Source organism: Acipenser ruthenus, unplaced genomic scaffold (genome assembly GCF_902713425.1).
Source record: "Acipenser ruthenus unplaced genomic scaffold, fAciRut3.2 maternal haplotype, whole genome shotgun sequence".
Taxonomy (NCBI): Eukaryota; Metazoa; Chordata; class Actinopteri; order Acipenseriformes; family Acipenseridae; genus Acipenser; species Acipenser ruthenus.
The window spans coordinates 1-19,576 of record NW_026707851.1 but is presented as its reverse complement, the minus strand read 5'-3'; the positions used below and the strand labels follow the sequence as shown (position 1 = coordinate 19,576).

Below are 19,576 nucleotides of genomic sequence, written 5' to 3'. Positions count from 1 at the left end.
CGTCGCTCACGGGATAAAGAACATTCTATTACACCTACAATACCTTCCTCTTCCAGCACCAAGTAACTGCAAAACAAATACAAACACTGCTATTACTGAATAAACAGTGGCAGTGTCTTGTATGTTAATGAATCACACAGAAAGCACACGGGAGCACAGAAAGCACACAGGGATATTCCCAGGACCTGAGACAGGGTCTGATTAACAGCTCTGCTTTGTCAAGTCACTTCTGTGTCTGGTATCTCTTTTAGAGGTCTGCAGTGTTGAGAGAGTCAGTCTAGGAATTCACAAGCTACAACGTAAAGGCTTTTCCCACATGAAACTTTGCAAAGGTCCATTGGCATTCCTTAATTTTTTCCCAGCCTCTGCTTGAAGCGAAGGCTCTGGAGGGCGGGCTGCTGCGCACATCCCTGGATTTGGAGCTGGACCTGCAGGCATCCCGGACCAGGGAGAGCCGGCTCAGCCAGGAGGTCCTGGTGCTGCGGGAGCTGAAGGAGCAGCTGGAGCAGGCGAAGGCACGGGGGCACACGGAGCTGCCCGAGTGGGTCAGCGAGGATGAGAGGTTCAGACTGCTCCTCAGACAAGCAGAGAAACAGGTGGGAGAGGCTCACTCTACCCTACGAAATCTAAGCATGACTTTTTGCAGTGTTTAGGTTTCAGTATGTAGTTCTATACATATATACTGAACCCCCAGAGCACTTCCTCCTTGTGAAAATATCAAACCAGTTCCCCCACTTTCTTATTTCTGTTTGCTATTTGGTGACAGTGTGAGGGTGGGTCCGCCCTTCTCTTAGCTTGAGTTTCACTCCTCGTGTGCTTGTGAGTGAATGTGACGGCACTGCGCTGCTCGTGAATCTTATTCCCTGCGCTCTGATTGGAACAGACTCCAGGAGAGCACACGCAGGAGCAGCGAGTGGAGAGGATGATGAAGACGGCAGCTAAGGACGTGCACAGGATACGAGGGCAGAGCCACAAGGGGGATCTGGAGGTGCAGAGTTTCCGGTAAGGCCAGGGGCTCCCTGGGGTGAGACTCCACTTCTACTGTTATTCTCTGAAGATACGCAGATGATTGTAAAGTCACCTGGTGTGATGTGTTCAAAACCAGCCCGCAAGAGAGACTCGATAGGCTTGCAGAAGACTTCTCTTCTTCTAGTGCATCTGGAGTGCTTTTTATACACGTTCAGCCCCATTCTAACATTCATGAAAATTCACACAGTTATTAGAACACCCCCATTGCTTCTGTAGTTTTGATTTGTTGTGCATATGAAATCAAACCACTGAAAACTGAAAATCTGGGGAAATAGTGATTGTGTAATTTCATTGATGCCTTGCACATGCAATTCATTTAAAATAGTAAGAAAATTAACACACAGCCACAAATGATCACATGCTTGAGACTTTTTAGAAGTTGTTAAAGTGCCTAATTAAAGCAGAGTGGTCTCGCATGTGCACCCACGAGATCCTATTGTATCTCTATCACTGATTACTGAGTGAAAGGTGAAATCCTCCCCGCAGAGGTTTTCATGCAGGTCTCTATATAAAGGACATCAGTGACATCATCTTGAGGTGTCCAGTACATTTGCACACAGCTGTATTTCAATCAACACTATGCAAGCTCTTCCACCGCTGCCATTCTGTTCAAAATGAAAAGTACAAACCGCAGCGTCTCAGCAGACTGGCTTGGGTGCTGTCTGTACAAACCGCAGGGTCTCAGCAGACTGGCTTGGGTGCTGTCTGTACAAACCGCAGGGTCTCAGCAGACTGGCTTGGGTGCTGTCTGTACAAACCGCAGGGTCTCAGCAGACTGGCTTGGGTGCTGTCTGTACAAACCGCAGGGTCTCAGCAGACTGGCTTGGGTGCTGTCTGTACAAACCGCAGGGTCTCAGCAGACTGGTTTGGGTGCTGTCTGTACAAACCGCAGGGTCTCAGCAGACTGGTTTGGGTGCTGTCTGTACAAACCGCAGCGTCTCAGCAGACTGGCTTGGATGCTCTCTGCACAAACCGCAGGGTCTCAGCAGACTGGTTTGGATGCTGTCTGTACAAACCAGAGAAGTCTTTCATTTGTTGTGTGTTTCTTTTCTTCTTGTCTGCTTTAGAGAGAAGATGGCATTTTTCACCCGAGCGAAGATTAATATACCCGATCTACCTGTGGAGGATGTTTAAAACTCTTCAAGTATTTCAAAGTTCAACTGCTGTATTTCATGGATACCCAGACTGATTTTATTTGTGGTGGTTTTATGAAGAAAAGAAATATATGTACATGAGAAATCGATGCTCACCCTTTGAATGTACAGATCTGTTAGAGTTTTATTTGTCATTTGTTCGGCTGTGTAGTTTTTGTATAAAATGCACAAAGAACAAAAACAGTTTGAACTACTTTTTGTCACTTGTACTAATTATTTTAATGTGTGTTTTTATGCTATTTTAACATTATTGGAAGAGTTACACTCCTTATTTAACTGAGAACAATTGAGAGGGGAGAAGTGAGCTGCAGCATCGATGTGCATCTCAATTGAGGGGAGAGAAGTGAGCTGCAGCATCGATGTGCATCTCAATTGAGAGAAGTGAGCTGCAGCATCGATGTGCATCTCAATTGAGAGGGGAGAGAAGTGAGCTGCAGCATCGATGTGCATCTCAATTGAGAGAAGTGAGCTGCAGCATCGATGTGCATCTCAAGTCTTGTGGGATTTCTTACAGGACAGTATAAACTATACAGCAAGTGTTCCAATAGGGAGCAGCCATTCTCAATCCCTGACTGCTGGCATGCACAGGACTCTGTGACGGTCACAGTGCTGTGCAGCACCACAGCACATACGGAATTGCCTTTACTGTCGATATTACATGTATGTATGTATAAAAGCTTTGTTTCATTGGGATCGAAATAAGACTCCCATTGCATAGCAGTTTGATCCACTCATGGTTTAATCCGACACGCCTGATCTTGTTACCTGTACACTGTGTCTGATTGTATTAAAACCTGGAATGGGTGAAACTGCTGTGCAATAGGAGTCGCATTGCCATCCCTGACTGCATTTAGTGAAACGCCAGGACAAGCTATTAGGTATTGAATCACTCTAAAGGAAATCCCCAGCGCCTAGCGTTTTGTTTCCTTCAGTACTGCACTGTAGAGCCGGGTCTCTCGTACTTGTTTTCATTAGGTAGTTGTTTAGTGTTTTGGACACCAGCATACCTCAGGTACTGTGAAGTAACAGACATGCACTTTTTCAATGTTAGTTTCCTCGTGTTGCTGTTCATGTGTCGGTGGCTCCCCTTTACTGATTCATTTGGTTAAATTCTCCATGGAAAAGCTTTCCAAAGAAAAACCCTTACTGGTACCAGCAGAGTGTTTCTGATGATAGGAAGTATGATCTGTGTATGTTCTTCACATGTGTGTTTAGTTTTTGTGTCGATCTTCATTTTGAAGTTGCAGCACTCGATTGATTCCTTGTCAGTGTTTCAGTTTTGTATTATTTCCTACAGGCCACTGTTTTCTTTTCTAGCAAGCTATGTGACTGGAATGTAGTCAAATAATTTTTTTGTTTTTCCCCTGCAATTTTTGAAGGACGATGATATTTCAATAAGAAAATAGTCTGAGCACAAGTGCTGTATCTGTCGGATAAGGCTTTGTTTCATTGCATTCCAAACGAATTGTTCATTCTTATTGTAGGCAAAGGAATAGTGAGAAGCAAGTAGAACTGGGAGATGGAACGAGATCAAAGGCATCGACTCAGGCTGTGCTACAGAGCTAGGGCGTGGGAACAGGGGAACAGGGGTTACTGTGAAACTTAAATAATGTGTGAAAGACTACTGAGTCTGCGAATGCAGACGAGCCCGGCTCTTTTGCATTGTGGTTAAGGCGCTTGCTCGCGGTGTGTGGGGTCGCCGGGTCACTCCCAGACTCCACCCTGTTAATATATATATATATATATATTAAGCTACGCTTTTGGAACAATGATGTAATCCTTCTTGATTTTGTGTTTTTGTTTAACACTGTATTGATGTACATGATAATCCTTATGTCAGCTGTTCCTCAAGCATGTGATTGCCTTGAGCTCCCATTTGTATTTGTTTTCACATCAGTGTGTTTGCCTGGCTGTGCTGTGCTGATAAGCTTCTCGTTCTTGAAACGAGTTCCCCTTGTAAACCAGGATGCCCTTCCGAGTGCAAACAGATTCAGCCGCAGGCTTCTCCCCTCCACACCTTTATACTGGAGCTGAGCCAGACTCCCAGAGAGGGGGCGCTGTCCTGTCTTACACTGCTTCAGCTCAGCTGCAAGGAGGACTGCAGCCACTAGAACGCTCCTAGGTAGACTCTTAGAATGCTCCTAAATTGCTGCTAAGCAACCAGAGCAGCTTGGCATGGCTCTTTTCCTTTAATAGATATATTTTCTAATCTTTTTTTTAACACTGCTTCTGCTGTTTCCTCTGTGTTCTGTGTTTGCATAAAGAATAAGCCTCCCTTTGTTTCATTTTCCATCTCATGACATTAACATTCTATATACTGAATAGCAAGGTTAACTCTCCCATCCGCCTTCCTACTGTGTCTCAGTGCTGGCTCTCCAGGCAGTACAGATCCACATGCATGTGTGCTGTGTCTCAGTGCTGGCTCTCCAGGCAGTACAGATCCACATGCGTGTGTGCTGTGTCTCAGTGCTGGCTCTCCAGGCAGTACAGATCCACATGCATGTGTGCTGTGTCTCAGTGCTGGCTCTCCAGGCAGTACAGATCCACATGCATGTGTGCTGTGTCTCAGTGCTGGCTCTCCAGGCAGTACAGATCCACGTGCATGTGTGCTGTATCTCAGTGCTGGCTCTCCAGGCAGTACAGATCCACGTGCATGTGTGCTGTGTCTCAGTGCTGGCTCTCCAGGCAGTACAGATCCACATGCATGTGTGCTGTATCTCAGTGCTGGCTCTCCAGGCAGTACAGATCCACATGCATGTGTGCTGTGTCTCAGTGCTGGCTCTCCAGGCAGTACAGATCCACGTGCATGTGTGCTGTGTCTCAGTGCTGGCTCTCCAGGCAGTACAGATCCACGTGCATGTGTGCTGTGTCTCAGTGCTGGCTCTCCAGGCAGTACAGATCCACATGCATGTGTGCTGTATCTCAGTGCTGGCTCTCCAGGCAGTACAGATCCACATGCATGTGTGCTGTGTCTCAGTGCTGGCTCTCCAGGCAGTACAGATCCACGTGCATGTGTGCTGTGTCTCAGTGCTTTCCAGGCAGTACAGATCCATGTGCATGTGTGCTGTGTCTCAGTGCTGGCTCTCCAGGCAGTACAGATCCACGTGCATGTGTGCTGTGTCTCGGTGCTGGCTCTCCAGGCAGTACAGATCCACATGCATGTGTGCTGTATCTCAGTGCTGGCTCTCCAGGCAGTACAGATACACTCATTCCAAGAGTTCTCAGATCCAGGCTGGTTTTCTTGCACTTATTGGATTTTCGTGTCCTGATTTTGTTTGGATGATTTGTAGAAGCTGTGAATTTTAATCATGCCAGGTACGTTCACCAGTCCTGTAAATAATACTTCACCAGCAGCACAAACAATGTTTTGTAGTTAAAGAAATAAAAATCTATCCATTGTTTTCCTGTATGTTGTGTTTTCTTTGTACTTCTTCGATGCTGAAAGGTTGTATTGATCAGAACCGATGTGGATCCCTTAGTTCAAGTCCAGTAAGAAATGAATCTTCTATACCACAGAGCAGAAGGTTCTGTATAATACGGCTCCTACGATGCAAGCTTGTGGGAGCATTGATTTGCAGCGCACGAGATGATGGGGTCTGTGTTAAATATCTTGATACCTCTGCTCTCTAGTCTCCCTAATAATAATGATAATATTTTCTCAGATAGTATCCTTGGCAACTAGGATACCACAAACATTAACATAAATACTTGTCTAGGTAAATAATACTAGTATACATTCTAATATTAAATACCCATAATAATCTATTCTAAATATGCTGAGCAATAGATTTTACTAAAGTACTTGTTATTATCAGGCTAGCAGATCAAGAGGCTGCTTGATGAGGTTCTGGGATCAATAAGCTACTAACAACCAAACGAGCAAGATGGGCCGAATGGCCTCCTCTCGCTTGTAAGCTTTCTTATGTTCTTAGTATAGTGTACAGTTATAGTCACTGCAAGTACACATACACGCCACAAGAGGGCAGAGTGTGGAGATCTGTTCCTTTGTTTGGAGGGGACGCGCTGTTTTTCTTTCTCTTTTCGTCAGCAGGAAGCGTCAGGCCGGGTGGCTTAGCGGTGTGGAGATTGAGAGGGGAGTGGGTTGTGAGCTTGGCGCAGTGTAGAGAATGGCAGACCGTGTCGCGGAATACACGTCCCGAATTCAACAGCAGGTCAGTACCGCCCAAGCAAGCACACCGGAGTTATTTATTAGCACAAATAAAAGTACGGAGCTGTGTTACACTCGATCACACAGCTGGTGCAAAGCGCTGCGTCTGATGCAATACTTGGACACGCTGCACGCTTGGCAGTTTAAAGGCGCAGTATCCCAGTGTGGATTGCATTGCATTGCATTGCATTGCATGCACCTCACGCAACGGTACATTGCGACCCCGGTATAAGCTTGTATATCATAATGTCAAGGATGCCTTCATCCAGCTGCTTTGCCAGTAGCTGTACGAAGCACTTTCTTAATACTGTATATGTAACGACCCATTTTCCTTCTTCTGAACTTACACTACAGTGTAAATGTTTCTCAGGGATGAATGGAAGACTCCCAAGGCATAGCGGTTTGACCCATGTTAATGTTACTGGTATACTTGATAAGTAGTTGCTGTACCAGCACTTCCATGACCTCTGCATGCTTAGTGTTTGTTTGTTTAGTGTTGTGTATCGTTCAAGTGAAAGTGAAACTTCAGATTTGGATATACAGCATCATCACAGAGCATGTAAATGTTTGATAATAAGTTCTGGAGTAGTTCTGTGACCGCAGAGAGTGAATCGGGAACACTCCACAGCTCGGTTAGTTACGATCTACAGATCTCTGGAGTAGTCCTGTGATCGCAGAGAGTGAATCGGGAACACTTGGTAAGAGTCTCGTGTGCTGCTTGTATCTCTAACAGGAGCGCGAGGTCCGATCTCTTTCTGCTGAGATTGAGAAGTTGAAGAATCCGGAGACAGCAGGCTTCTCGTCACATCTGGAAGGGCTACGGGAGGAGAACGCAAAACTCAAATATCGTCTGAATATTCTGAAGAAGGTGATTTGCAAATACTCCTCATCGTTTATCTTAAAAAATCCACTGTATGAGCTGCAGTGTGCAGTGAATCCACTGTATGAGCTGCAGTGTGCACTGAATCCACTGTATGAGCTGCTGTGTGCACTGAATCCACTGTATGAGCTGCTGTGTGCAGTGAATCCACTGTATGAGCTGCAGTGTGCAGTGAATCCACTGTATGAGCTGCCGTGTGCAGTGAATCCACTGTATGAGCTGCCGTGTGCAGTGAATCCACTGTATGAGCTGCCGTGTGCAGTGAATCCACTGTATGAGCTTCTGTGTGCAGTGAATCCACTGTATGAGCTGCTGGGAGCTGTGTGGACTGTAACTTGTGCTTGTTGTTCACAGAGCCTCCAGGAGGAAAGCAGCAAGTGTAGTAAAAACATGATCAACATCAATGAGAGGCTTCAGGAAACCTTCGGGGACGCCATCCGTGCCGCCTACCCACACCTGGAGAACGCCCCCCTGGCTGTGACTCCCAACCAGCAGCCCAGGTTCGGAGATTATCAGTGCAACAGTGCCATGGCAATGGCTCAGGTGAGGCGCTTGCTGCGTGAGACCCAGATGATGCTTCAGTCCACCCCATTCAGACACCAAGCACATCCTCGCTCTGTCATTGTTCTGTCATCTTTGAACACTTGACTGCAAGCCCTGGAGATGTATCTCATGTGATCGCCAGCGTTGCCTGATATTCACTTTTCAGAGGTGCTTGTTCAGTTTTAATGGAGTGTTTTGAATTGAAATGTATCTTCCAGATGATGAAGTCAAAAGGACAGAAGGTCAGTCCGAGGGAAATTGCAGAGAATATTGTCAAGAACATTCCTGACAATGAGATCATTGAGAAAGTGGAGATCGCCGGACCAGGTAATTACAATGAAAAGAAAAGCTCTTCCTTTTCCCTTTTCATGAATAACCCATGTGCCCTTCTGTTTGGTCATCCACTAGTGCATGCATGAGCCCTAACCATTTAAAACTCGGGTTCCCAAACCGCAAACCTAGAGCTGGCTTGATGTCTTTGCATCGTCTCTGCATCCCACGTATACAACAAACCTCATCTTTTGCTAGATCTCCTGTCTGCCAGAGAGGAATGAGAAGTTCATTTGAGTCGAATGTATTTGAGTCTGTTTGATACTGGCAGCCACCACTGCTGTGTCATGCAGTAAAACACTAGGATATTAATAACCTATAACTGCGGAAGAGAATGATGCAGACATGGGAGGTGTTAACATGCTTTGGGCTTAACAGCAAACTTGTTCAGACGTCCTGTTTTCTTTTTTTGTGTTGGTTTTTATGGGTTGACAAATCAATAAGCTAATTATGTTGTCCTGTGAATTCTCGATATTTCCCTTAGGCTGGTAATCCATTAATGACTTTCATTCTTAGTGTTTGCTTGAAGCGATAGTAAAAGTTCAGATTTCTGCTGCAGACAAACAGCTGAGCTCCCGTGCATTTGTTCACAGGAGCATGTTCAATGTTAAAGTGACAGTATTGTGAAATTCAATAAGAAAGCGCACAGCATTGGTTGTACTGCACTAACCTTTGAAAACTGTGACTGTAGCTCTGCTGTGTAGCCGATTAGAAATCATGCCTGATCGGCCCCTCTCTGTGTTTGGATTAAAGGGTTTATCAATGTGCATCTCAGAAAGGACTTTGTGTCTAAACTGCTGACAAGCCTGCTGGTCAACGGTGTGCAGCCTGCAGCAGCAGGACCCAAGAAAAAGGTATGAGTAGTGAATGGAGCGTTTGATTCACTGTGTTTACCCTTCATGCATATCAGTGATACAGACCACGTGCTTTTCAAACAGTGTCCTCCACGGGCTACACAGCTGTGTTCTGGGATTCTCTTGGTCAGGTTCCAGTGCAGGTGTGTTCTGGGATTCTCTTTGTCAGGTTCCAGTGCAGGTGTGTTCTGGGATTCTCTTTGTCAGGTTCCAGTGCAGGTGTGTTCTGGTATAAAGGAACCGTTTCGATGACACGTCGATTACCGTGCCGACGCGTCGATTAGCATTTCACAGGTGCAGTGGTTTTAAACAGTGGCTCTGGTTCTCGTTCCCAGGTCGTTGTGGATTTCTCTTCTCCTAACATTGCCAAGGAGATGCACGTGGGTCACCTGAGGTCCACGATCATCGGAGACAGCATGTGCAGGCTCTTTGAGTTTCTGGGACACGAAGTCATAAGGTCACTACCAAATAATGAGGGCTGCGCCCAATGCAACATGATGTGTAGTACAGTACAATCCTCACCCATTACTGATCCATACTGTGTGATAAGAGAACTGTGTGTCTCACTTCCATACTGTGTGATAAGAGCACTCTGTGTCTGATTGATCCATACTGTGTGATAAGAGCACTCTGTGTCTGATTGATCCATACTGTGTGATAAGAGCACTCTGTGTCTCATTGTTCCATACTGTGTGATAAGAGCACTCTGTGTCTCACTGTTCCATACTGTGTGATAAGAGCACTGTGTGTCTCATTGTTCCATACTGTGTGATAAGAGCACTCTGTGTCTGATTGATCCATACTGTGTGATAAGAGCACTCTGTGTCTGATTGATTGATTGTTTTTTAGATTAAATCACGTAGGTGACTGGGGGACCCAGTTCGGCATGCTAATCGCACACCTTCAGGACACATTCCCAGACTACCTGACAGCCTCTCCACCCATCGGAGACCTCCAGGCCTTCTACAAAGTACGTTGGGTTTAGCTTTCATAGAACCCTGTGGTAACCCGTCCCATGCACCACACGTATGCAGACGCCTCACATGGCATTGCTGTTTTAAACATTGCTGGAGATCTTTGAGCCAGAGATGACATCACACTTGGGCACTGACTGGTATGACCCTTGTGTTTGTGCCTACATTACCCACATGACAGACACTGGCCTTCCTTTAACCTTTATTATAGCTGTGTTCTGGCTGTTGAAACCCAGCATTATGTAGTGCAGTGCTGTTTCTGTAAAATCCACAAATTCATCAGTGAAGGGTCTGCGCTAAAAACCACACTTTCTCATCACACAGTGCTCTCTGATCATCACTGTGGACACAGAGTCAGTATAGATTAGACAACTGAATTCTATCAGCATTGTTTAATTTTTATAGGAGTCTAAGAAGCGTTTTGACAACGAGGAAGAGTTCAAAAAGCGTGCGTACCAGTGTGTGGTGAAGCTGCAGAGCAAAGACCCTGCCTTTATTAAAGCATGGAGTTCAATCTGCGACGTCTCCAGGCAAGGTGAGTTACAGAGGGGAGAAGCACACAGACATCCTTTCTGTATGAAGCGCTCATGAGGCTGAGATTCTGATCCCTCAGAGAGGAATGCTCTGTGGACACTGCTCTCAGAGGAATGCTCTGTGGTCACTGCTCTCCGAGGAATGCTCTGTGGTCACTGCTCTCAGAGGAATGCTCTGTGATCACTGCTCTCAGAGGAATGCTCTGTGGTCTCTGCTCTCAGAGGAATGCTCTGTGGTCACTGCTCTCAGAGGAATGCTCTGTGGTCACTGCTCTCAGAGGAATGCTCTGTGGTCACTGCTCTCAGAGGAATGCTCTGTGGTCACTGCTCTCAGAGGAATGCTCTGTGGACACTGCTCTCAGAGGAATGCTCTGTGATCACTGCTCTCCGAGGAATGCTCTGTGGTCACTGCTCTCAGAGGAATGCTCTGTGTTCACTGCTCTCAGAGGAATGCTCTGTGACCACTGCTCTCAGAGGAATGCTCTGTGATCACTGCTCTCCGAGGAATGCTCTGTGGTCCCTGCTCTCCGAGGAATGCTCTGTGATCACTGCTCTCCGAGGAATGCTCTGTGATCACTGCTCTCCGAGGAATGCTCTGTGATCACTGCTCTCCGAGGAATGCTCTGTGGTCACTGCTGTCAGAGGAATGCTCTGTGGTCACTGTTCTCAGAGGAATGCTCTGTGGTCTCTGCTCTCAGAGGAATGCTCTGTGGTCACTGCTCTCGGAGGAATGCTCTGTGTTCACTGCTCTCGGAGGAATGCTCTGTGTTCACTGCTCTCAGAGGATTGCTCTGTGGTCACTGCCCCTGGTTTGATCATCTGTTTTTCTCTTCTCAGAGTTTCAGAAGGTCTATGACTGTCTGGATATCCAGCTGATTGAAAGGGGCGAGTCTTATTATCAGGATATGATGACGGAAGTGGTGAAGGAATTTGAAGACAAAGGTAGCGCAGTTTAAATAGACTATAGGAGTGTGCTTTTGAAGAAGAAACAGAGACCATACCAGTGCTGTATGTTTCAGTAAGGGCTTCCATCATAAAAACAGCATGTTCTCGTCTGGTCCTGAACATCTCAACAAGGTTCTGTGCATTGTCTGTAACTATTAGACACGCAACAGTTTAATATCTAGAAGTACTGTCCAAGAAACTTCATACATTCAATGACAAATGTGTTTTCAGTGAAGACAGAATACAACTGAAGACCCTGAGTACTGTAGTCTAAACGTTTACCTTTACATTTATTACGTTTGGTATTTCTAAGAATATCACCTCAGAATATCATTGTGTGTGTGTGTATATATATATATATATATATATAAAGCCGTATGTGAACCAGTAATATTGTGCACTTGCACATACCTGTGGCTTAACTAAATAAGGCGATTAAGGGGGTTGGGTTAGCAATGCACAGGTTCGTGTAGTTTTCAAAGCTTGTGTGTGTTGATGTTCCTCCAGCAGAGGGCAGTGTTGTCACAGATTCCTCCCTCCTCCTGTGCAGGGCTAGTGCAGGTGGATGAAGGGCGTCGAGTGGTGTTCGCCCCGGGCTGTGCCGTGCCCCTGACGGTTGTGAAGTCAGATGGAGGTTACACCTACGACACCTCGGACCTGGCAGCTCTGAGACACAGACTGTTTGAGGAGAAGGCAGATATCATCATCTATGTGACGGACAGTGGGCAGGTGAGACAGCAGACTGGTCAAGTCAGAGGCTTGGGAGCTATGGAAGCACCTGTGTGGAAACTTGTTTTATAAACGATAGACCAGTATACTGCTTCAGGAGGTACCCATAAAATGTAATGCAGTTTGAGTTTCAGAGTCATTTCAAAGCGTGATGTTTAAGGCTGTGTCTCCTCCTGTGTAAGGCTGGTCACTTCCAGATCATATTCGCAGCAGCACAGATGATCGGCTGGTACGACCCCAAGGTGACCAGAGTGGAGCATGCTGGCTTCGGAGTAGTGCTGGGGGAGGACAAGTAAGTGCTGTTCAGAAAGGGCTAGAAAAACTCCAAGAAACCCAGTGAATGCAATGCCTAGCGTTTCCACTGGCAGTCTTTCTCAGTGTCTTCAGTGTGAATTATTCAATGCCTAGCATTTCCACTGGCAGTCTTTCTCAGTGTCTTCAGTGTGAATTATTCAATGCCTAGCGTTTCCACTGGCAGTCTTTCTCCGTGTCTTCAGTGTGAATTATTCAATGCCTAGCGTTTCCACTGGCAGTCTTTCTCAGTGTCTTCAGTGTTGAAATGAGTTCAGACTCTATTGCTGGGTGGTGTGGACTCCACCCCTGTGTTAATAGTGTGATTGCTCCCATGAAGAGGAACGTGTGCTCATGATCCTCTGTCAGTTCAGTAGCAGACAGCTCCTGAAGTGACCCATCCTCATTGTGACACAGCTCTATTGTATTATTATTATTATGCTGTTTAATTTTCCTGATTCCTCTTGGTGTTACATGTGCTTCCAGGAAGAAGTTCAAGACCAGGTCAGGGGACACGGTTCGACTGATGGACCTCTTGGACGAGGGACTGAAGCGCTCCATGGACAAACTGAAGGACAAGGAAAGAGACAAGGTGAGGACTGCATTGACACAGGGACTGATAGGAAAGAGACAAGGCGAGGACTGCATTGATACAGGGACTCTCATACTGAGCCATGAAGAAAAACCTGAAGACTGGCCTCAGCAGTACAACTCCTAATAAAACAATGCATCAGTCTCATCCAGCATTAGTTATTAAAAGGCATGCAATACAAGCAGAGGAGTCCGGAGAAAGATCACAGTACCTGTACTGGAACAAAGAACTTTTTACTTTTTACAAATTTGAGTACTAGCAAGATTCCATTTATTCATTTTTTTTTAATTGGAATGAATCTACCATGAAAAAGCAGTCGATTGAAAAAAACTCCAGGTTGGAAAGCGCTAGCTAGATTTTCAGAAAGTCTTGCAGTGCTTTAGGAAACGCCACCTGGTCATTGTCTCTTGCAGGTATTAACCCCTGCAGAGCTGGAAGCTGCCCAGAAGGCGGTGGCGTTTGGCTGTGTGAAATACGCGGATCTCTCGCACAACCGCATCAACGACTACATCTTCTCCTTTGACAAGATGCTGGATGACCGAGGGAACACTGCAGCCTACCTTCTGTACGCCTTCACCAGGATCAGGTGAGCCAGCCAGTGTGTTCAGAGGGCTGTCTGCTGCAAGGTTACTGAGAATAATCACACAGTGAAATATAACTAGGGAGCACTGTGTTCATGTTCAAGTGTGCAGGGCAAATACATCAGGAACAAACTCAAATCAGCTGGTGGCTCCTCTTCAGTTGAAGCATTTGGTGAATCCTGAAAGGTGTTTAAAGTGCGCCGCTTGTTCCCCCGCAGGTCCATCGCACGGCTGGCTAACATCGACGAGGCCTCGCTGCGCAAGGCGGCTGGCAGCACGGAGATGGTCCTGGACCACGAGAAGGAGTGGAAGCTGGGGAAGTGCATCCTGAGGTTCCCTGAGATCCTGCAGAAGATCCTGGAGGATCTGCTGCTCCACACGCTGTGTGACTACCTGTATGAGCTCGCCACCACCTTCACTGAGTTCTACGACAACTGCTACTGCGTGGAGAAGGACCGGCACACCGGTAAGGGCGTGCGCGCCGCCGCTGCTGCAGGGGACTCCTGCTTGGTAACCCTGTTACAGCTTTACTGAGCCCCCCCTGCAGAATGCATTCAGGGTTTGCTCTGCTGGTCCCTTTAAAAAGCCCTGCACGTGATGCATGTTCTTGTTAACCTGTGCAAAGTGCTCTCTCAGCACATTGGAGATTCATGTATCTGCACGGTGTATAGGGCACATGAAAATGAGTTCCTCTGGGTTATTCTTCTGTATTCTGTGTGTGTGTGTGTGTGTGTGTGTGTGTGTGTGTGTGTGAAGAAGTTCATTTGATTCCAGCAGGTGGCGCTGTTGTTCAGTGTGTGGTTTGTCATGTGTTACTGAACATTCACTTCATTGTCTTTGCAGTATCATCCTTTACAGCCCACAGCACTTGATGTGATCATTTTTATTTAACACGCATTCTCCTGAAATTTGTAAAAGGCGTTGAATTACGGCATCTGATTTAATAATTCAATTGGTACCTCTGCTTGATCTCTGTAAAGGAACACGCGTGCAGATGTTTCATGATTCTGCTTGATCTCTGTAAAGGAACACGCGTGCAGATGTTTCATGATTCTGCTTGATCTCTGTAAAGGAACACGCGTGCAGATGTTTCATGATTCTGCTTGATCTCCATAAAGGAACACGCGTGCAGATGTTTCTGTGTTTTCCGTACGTCCATTCCCTTTTTCCTCTTTCCATTTTAAATGAGGATGAAGCCCTTTAAGCACAGACACATGCAAGGAGACAGTTCCTCCGAGCTGGGATTCCTCACAACGCACTCTTAGCCAGCGGCACGGTTTCCTCCCAGCGATGTGAAATGACGGGACGGATTAATTGGAACAATATAGATTAAAGGCATTAAGTGCATTACAGGAGAGTGTAAAACAAATGCAGTCGGTCGGTGATGCAAGCGTTTCCAGAGTTGTGTTTAATTATTCTGTCCAGGAGCAGTGGATGAGATCAGTGGTTGTAATGTGTGCTATTTGCTTGTAGTCACTTGCGTTGCAGTAAAGGTCATGTCACGCTGTGCAGTTAAACCAGGCTGCCATGCTTAAATATTCAACCAAAATCTAAACCCAAATAATTCAGACCGTATTGCATTGTGTGTTAGATTAGTCCTGTAATGTCCCTGTTTATTTCAGGGCTGTGTTAGACTCGTCCTGTAATGTCCCTGTTTATTTCAGGGCTGTGTTAGACTCGTCTTGTAATGTCCCTGTTTATTTCAGGGCTGTGTTAGACTCGTCCTGTAATGTTCCTGTTTATTTCAGGGCTGTGTTAGACTCGTCCTGTAATGTCCCTGTTTATTTCAGGGCTGTGTTAGACTCGTCCTGTAATGTTCCTGTTTATTTCAGGGCTGTGTTAGACTCGTCCTGTAATGTTCCTGTTTATTTCAGGGCTGTGTTAGACTCGTCCTGTAATGTTCCTGTTTATTTCAGGGCTGTGTTAGACTCGTCCTGTAATGTTCCTGTTTATTTCAGGGCTGTGTTAGACTCGTCCTGTAATGTTCCTGTTTATTTCAAGGCTGTGTTAGACTCGTCTTGTAATGTCCCTGTTTATTTCAGTGCTGTGTTAGACTCGTCCTGTAATGTCCCTGTTTATTTCAGGGCTGTGTTAGACTCGTCTTGTAATGTCCCTGTTTATTTCAGGGCTGTGTTAGACTCGTCCTGTAATGTTCCTGTTTATTTCAGGGCTGTGTTAGACTCGTCCTGTAATGTCCCTGTTTATTTCAGGGCTGTGTTTGACTTGTCCTGTAATGTTTGTGTTTTCTTTGATTGACATGCCTTTGTTTGTCCCTGTGTTGTCTTTGCTCCCCTCAGGTAACGTGGTGAAGGTCAATATGTGGCGCATGCTGCTGTGCGATGCCACGGCCATCGTCATGGCGAAGGGCTTCGACATCCTGGGGATCAAGCCAGTCCAGAGGATGTAGGATGAAGCCGCGCACGCGCCTGCCACTCCTCACAGCACATGCTGTATCAGCTCTTATATTTTACTGTATCTTAAATAAAAAAGAAAACAAAGACATGGGTGTGATGAAACCCGCTGCTTCTCGTTATTGTCTTGGTGTGATGATGTGTCCAGCAGGATAAGGAGCGAGGGCTGAAGATTCCTGAAGAATCTTAGGACAAAAAACAACTTCATCTTCAACTCTTCTGCGCACGTTTCTGAATAGCAACTGTATTATGTTTAAAAAAAGCTTTGAAAAACTATTCCTTAAGTAACTAGGGAAGGAAAGCTTTGTGTTTCTAGCAGGACTTTTAGATGTTTTGAAAAAAAAATGACACACAAATAACAGCAATTAAATAACACGACGATGGTGAAGTGTGATCCTTCTATTTCTTACATTTCAATCTGTTTACATTTGTTTATTTTTACATTGATATATATATATATATATATATATGAATATATGTTGTATTACAATTCTTAGCAGATTATTACAATTCTTAGCAGATGCCCTTATCCAGGGCGACTTACAATTGTTACAAGATATCACATTATTTTTACATACAATTACCCATTTATACAGCTGGATTTTTACTGGAGCAATCTAGGTAAAGTACCTTGCTCAAGGGTACAACAGCAGTGCCCCCCCCCTGCTGCTATATTGTATATGTGTCTAGAATCTATTTATATTAGGTATTTCCTCAAAGAGGTAGATTTAAACATCATGCAGGTGAAATTAATGCAGTGTAAGAGCCTGGGGGTTCAGAGCGCTGCAGAATGGACCTCATGCAGCTGAACTGAATGCAGAATAAGAGCCTGGGGGTTCAGAGCGCTGCAGAATGGACCTCATGCAGCTGAACTGAATGCAGTCTAAGAGCCTGAGTGTGCTCGTGCTCTGGGCCTTCATTCTCAGGGTTGATCATGCATAGCCACTGGATACACTTATCAGTTCATCAAACAATCGTCATTGTGAGCCCAGACACAGAAGTCTATATTACTGTAGGACTGAGTTCTGAAGAAGCCCTTCATCCCTCTTTATTTGGGCTGGCAGAGTTCCTCATCCTGGTTTGCTAACGTTGTTAAAGTGCCTGTGTTGTGTTTGTTTGTTTGTCCATTGTCCTCCACAGAGGAAGGTTAGATTTTTGTCTCTTTCATTTCGGGTTTGAAGGAGTCTTGTATCCGGAGCAGCTCTGCAGCATGCTGGTGTCCAAACACTTTATTGTACCACTCTGGGGTTCGTCCCCTGGGGAAAAGGGAACAAGAAGAAACTCTTTCAAGACAAAGCAGGTAAAAAGGTGGAAAGGGGCATCAATGAAACATGCACGCCTTTGCAAAGGGTGAGATGATTTAAGCAGGACACACAGCTAGCCCCAGTAGTAACACCTCACCTGTGTACTAGAGCCCCACACTGTATTCTAAAATAACATTCTGCTGCACCAATCAGTGTTTTGCATTAGATTCAGTTCATAAATCCAACTGAGCAGCAGGTGTTTGATTTTAAGTAACTGGACGTGTGAAGTCGATGTAGGAATGATTTCTGGTTTCTTGCAATGCTCAGATGCTGGTGAATGCAGCTAATTGTTACCCAGCGCTGTCAGTAAGCTGTCGTTCTCTCTGAGCTGCAGTACCTGGAGTCTGTTCTGCAGATGTGAGTCAGCCTGGTTTTCCGCAGTCCCGTGGTCTGGATCAGGTACTGGCACGCCATCACCTCTCCTCTGATCCCCTCACACATGGCGCCAGCGTGCTCCACAGAGGCAGCAGCTAAAACGCAGGTTCCTGTGTGAATGTCAGCCTGCCAGGACCTGGGAGGAAAGACAGGCGCGTACATTCACTGCACTTCCCATGAAAAGCACTTAGGACCTTTTTATGTGTATTTATTTTAAAACAATTATTTGTAAAAGTATGTTGATACGTACTGTATAGGAAGCACCAGCAGAATATCAAAACATGCTTTACAGTGTGGATCATTTACAGTACACTGCTGTGAATGGACAAGCTTGTGTAATTCATCTGAGACTCAAGAAGTGATCATTCAGCTCATGAATATGCTTTCCACTGTACTATACTGAGTCATTTAAACAGGGGGTTATAAAGAGGTTGCTGCATGGCACAGTTTCCAGTGTTTAGTCTGCAGTGATTCAGAAGTGCAGGAGAGACACAGGGTCACCTGGCTCTTGTGATAGCTTGTTGCTTGCAGGATAAAGCACTGGTCTGGCTTACCTTTGCACAACGTAGTCTCGGGGTGGCTGAGACACGGCGCTCTGTGTTGTATAGTGATATATCTCAGTGTGTTTGTCCAGGGCTTCAATGACCTTCGACTGCTGGAAGTTCTTGTCCCAAATGTTCTGCTCCCTCAGTATTCGATTGAGGACCTCCCCCTGGGACGCCTCGATCTCGGCCGATGCTTTCCAGAGTCGCAAGGGATGTGCGTCATCTACCTGATTATAATGTATTAATAATATATTACATTTATTGCTAAGGTCAACCCCTATCGGGTTTAAAGAACATGGCATGCGCACAGGAGCCAATGGAAACATTTTGTAATAAAAACAGCCCTTCTGGCATGCTAAATGTAATGGCATTTAATAGAGAGGATTAGGAAGTTAAACTGCTGTTTTTTGTTCTTGTTCCTTTAGAAGAGTGTCTTCTGTTTGTGGATGTGTGCTCACAGCAGCTGCTTGTGTCGATGGGACAGTGATTGAGAATCATTGGTACCTTTTTGAAAGCCAGCTCCACTTGTTCTGAGGCAACACAGGTCGTCCAGCCTTTGAATTTATCCCTGGCCTCCGTCAGCACGATTTGCATTGAATCGTGCAGGTAAGCCTGCGTGCTGTTCTGTGTGGGACACTGCCCCCTTTCACTCTGCCTCATCTCATCACTGAAAGAGTCCTCGTTCTGGAATAGCCAGTATTCTGGCACCTGGAAGAAATGCATAGAAATGTTCCATTATACTTGGATTCCAACATTTGGTTTAGCTGCCCTTCTGATTAATACAGGCAGGGCTGAACAGGTTGCACGCTCCTGATCTCATAAAGCAGGCAGGGCTGAACAGGTTGCACGCTCCTGATCTCATAAAGCAGGCAGGGCTGAACAGGTTGCACGCTCCTGATCTCATAAAGCAGGCAGGGCTGAACAGGTTGCATGCTCCTGATTGCTCTCTTCTGTTCTCGTGCCGGAAGGGGTGTAGAACGTACCTGGAAGAGCCGAGAGGACTCTGCTACCATGTGCGCCAGCCCCTGAGAGGCAGCCAGGTTCTCAGTCAGGTCTCTCTGGTCTGGCATCCCTAGACTGTGCTTCCTCTGGCTAGACCTGCATCAGAACAGAACAAAAAAAACTGTAGTTAAACACCAGCACTGCTCACATGGAAACTGAAGCCTACTGTGCCAATGCATGTAGTTAAACCATTCTGATGTATGTAACAGGGCAGAGACTGGGAGGGAACTGGCGACCCCGCGCACCGCAAACGAGTGTCCTGACCGCTGTGCAAAAGAGCCGGGCTCGTCTGCATTCGTGGTTCTAGAGCTCTCACCCTCACCTCGTCTCATACAG

At 46.0% G+C, this 19,576-nt stretch overlaps 3 protein-coding genes across 4 annotated transcripts; 2 read left to right on the top strand and 1 right to left on the bottom strand.

The window, feature by feature from the left end:
* Positions 1–21: 21 nt before the first annotated feature.
* Positions 22–5,584, top strand: LOC131728432 (uncharacterized). The gene is made up of 3 exons (XM_059019431.1): positions 22–596; positions 884–1,002; positions 2,097–5,584. The coding sequence occupies exon 3, from the start codon at positions 4,578–4,580 to the stop codon at positions 5,487–5,489; it is 912 nt and encodes a 303-aa protein (XP_058875414.1). The 5' UTR covers positions 22–596; positions 884–1,002; positions 2,097–4,577; the 3' UTR covers positions 5,490–5,584.
* LOC131728431 (arginine--tRNA ligase, cytoplasmic-like) lies at positions 5,557–16,101 on the top strand (the record flags this gene model as incomplete). Its single annotated transcript, XM_059019430.1, is given in 15 exon segments — positions 5,557–6,355; positions 7,085–7,219; positions 7,586–7,774; positions 7,993–8,101; positions 8,858–8,958; positions 9,294–9,415; positions 9,808–9,928; positions 10,338–10,467; positions 11,303–11,407; positions 11,961–12,139; positions 12,322–12,431; positions 12,917–13,022; positions 13,436–13,608; positions 13,822–14,069; positions 15,901–16,101. Coding segments are annotated over 15 exon segments (1,983 nt in total). The 3' UTR covers positions 16,011–16,101.
* Positions 16,102–16,399: 298 nt separating this feature from the next.
* LOC131728433 (stAR-related lipid transfer protein 13-like) lies at positions 16,400–19,359 on the bottom strand. 2 transcript variants are annotated; one of them, XR_009322685.1, is made up of 6 exons: positions 19,222–19,359; positions 18,743–18,946; positions 18,248–18,465; positions 17,656–17,829; positions 16,873–17,270; positions 16,400–16,810 (listed from the first exon to the last, which is right to left on the bottom strand). XR_009322685.1 is itself a non-coding variant. In XM_059019432.1 (5 exons), the coding sequence occupies exons 1-5, from the start codon at positions 19,306–19,308 to the stop codon at positions 17,162–17,164; spliced, it is 792 nt and encodes a 263-aa protein (XP_058875415.1). In that variant the 5' UTR covers positions 19,309–19,359; the 3' UTR covers positions 16,401–17,161. The 2 variants fall into 2 exon arrangements, 1 of the variants encoding a protein (XP_058875415.1); XM_059019432.1 differs by having other exon boundaries at positions 16,401–17,270.
* Between the last annotated feature and the right edge of the window lie 217 nt (positions 19,360–19,576).

What these genes read in the sequence shown, in the direction of transcription:
- LOC131728433 (XM_059019432.1), bottom strand. Translation starts at nt 19,308, where the DNA reads ATGCCAGACCAGAGAGACCTGACTGAGAACCTGGCTGCCTCTCAGGGG. An exon ending in AGTCCTCTCGGCTCTTCCAG is followed by an intron (nt 18,947 to 19,221) that starts GTACGTTCTACA and finishes CATTTCTTCCAG; the next exon opens with GTGCCAGAATACTGGCTATT. An exon ending in CGAGACTACGTTGTGCAAAG is followed by an intron (nt 17,830 to 18,247) that starts GTAAGCCAGACC and finishes CTTTCCTCCCAG; the next exon opens with GTCCTGGCAGGCTGACATTC.
- LOC131728432 (XM_059019431.1), top strand. Translation starts at nt 4,578, where the DNA reads ATGCATGTGTGCTGTGTCTCAGTGCTGGCTCTCCAGGCAGTACAGATC.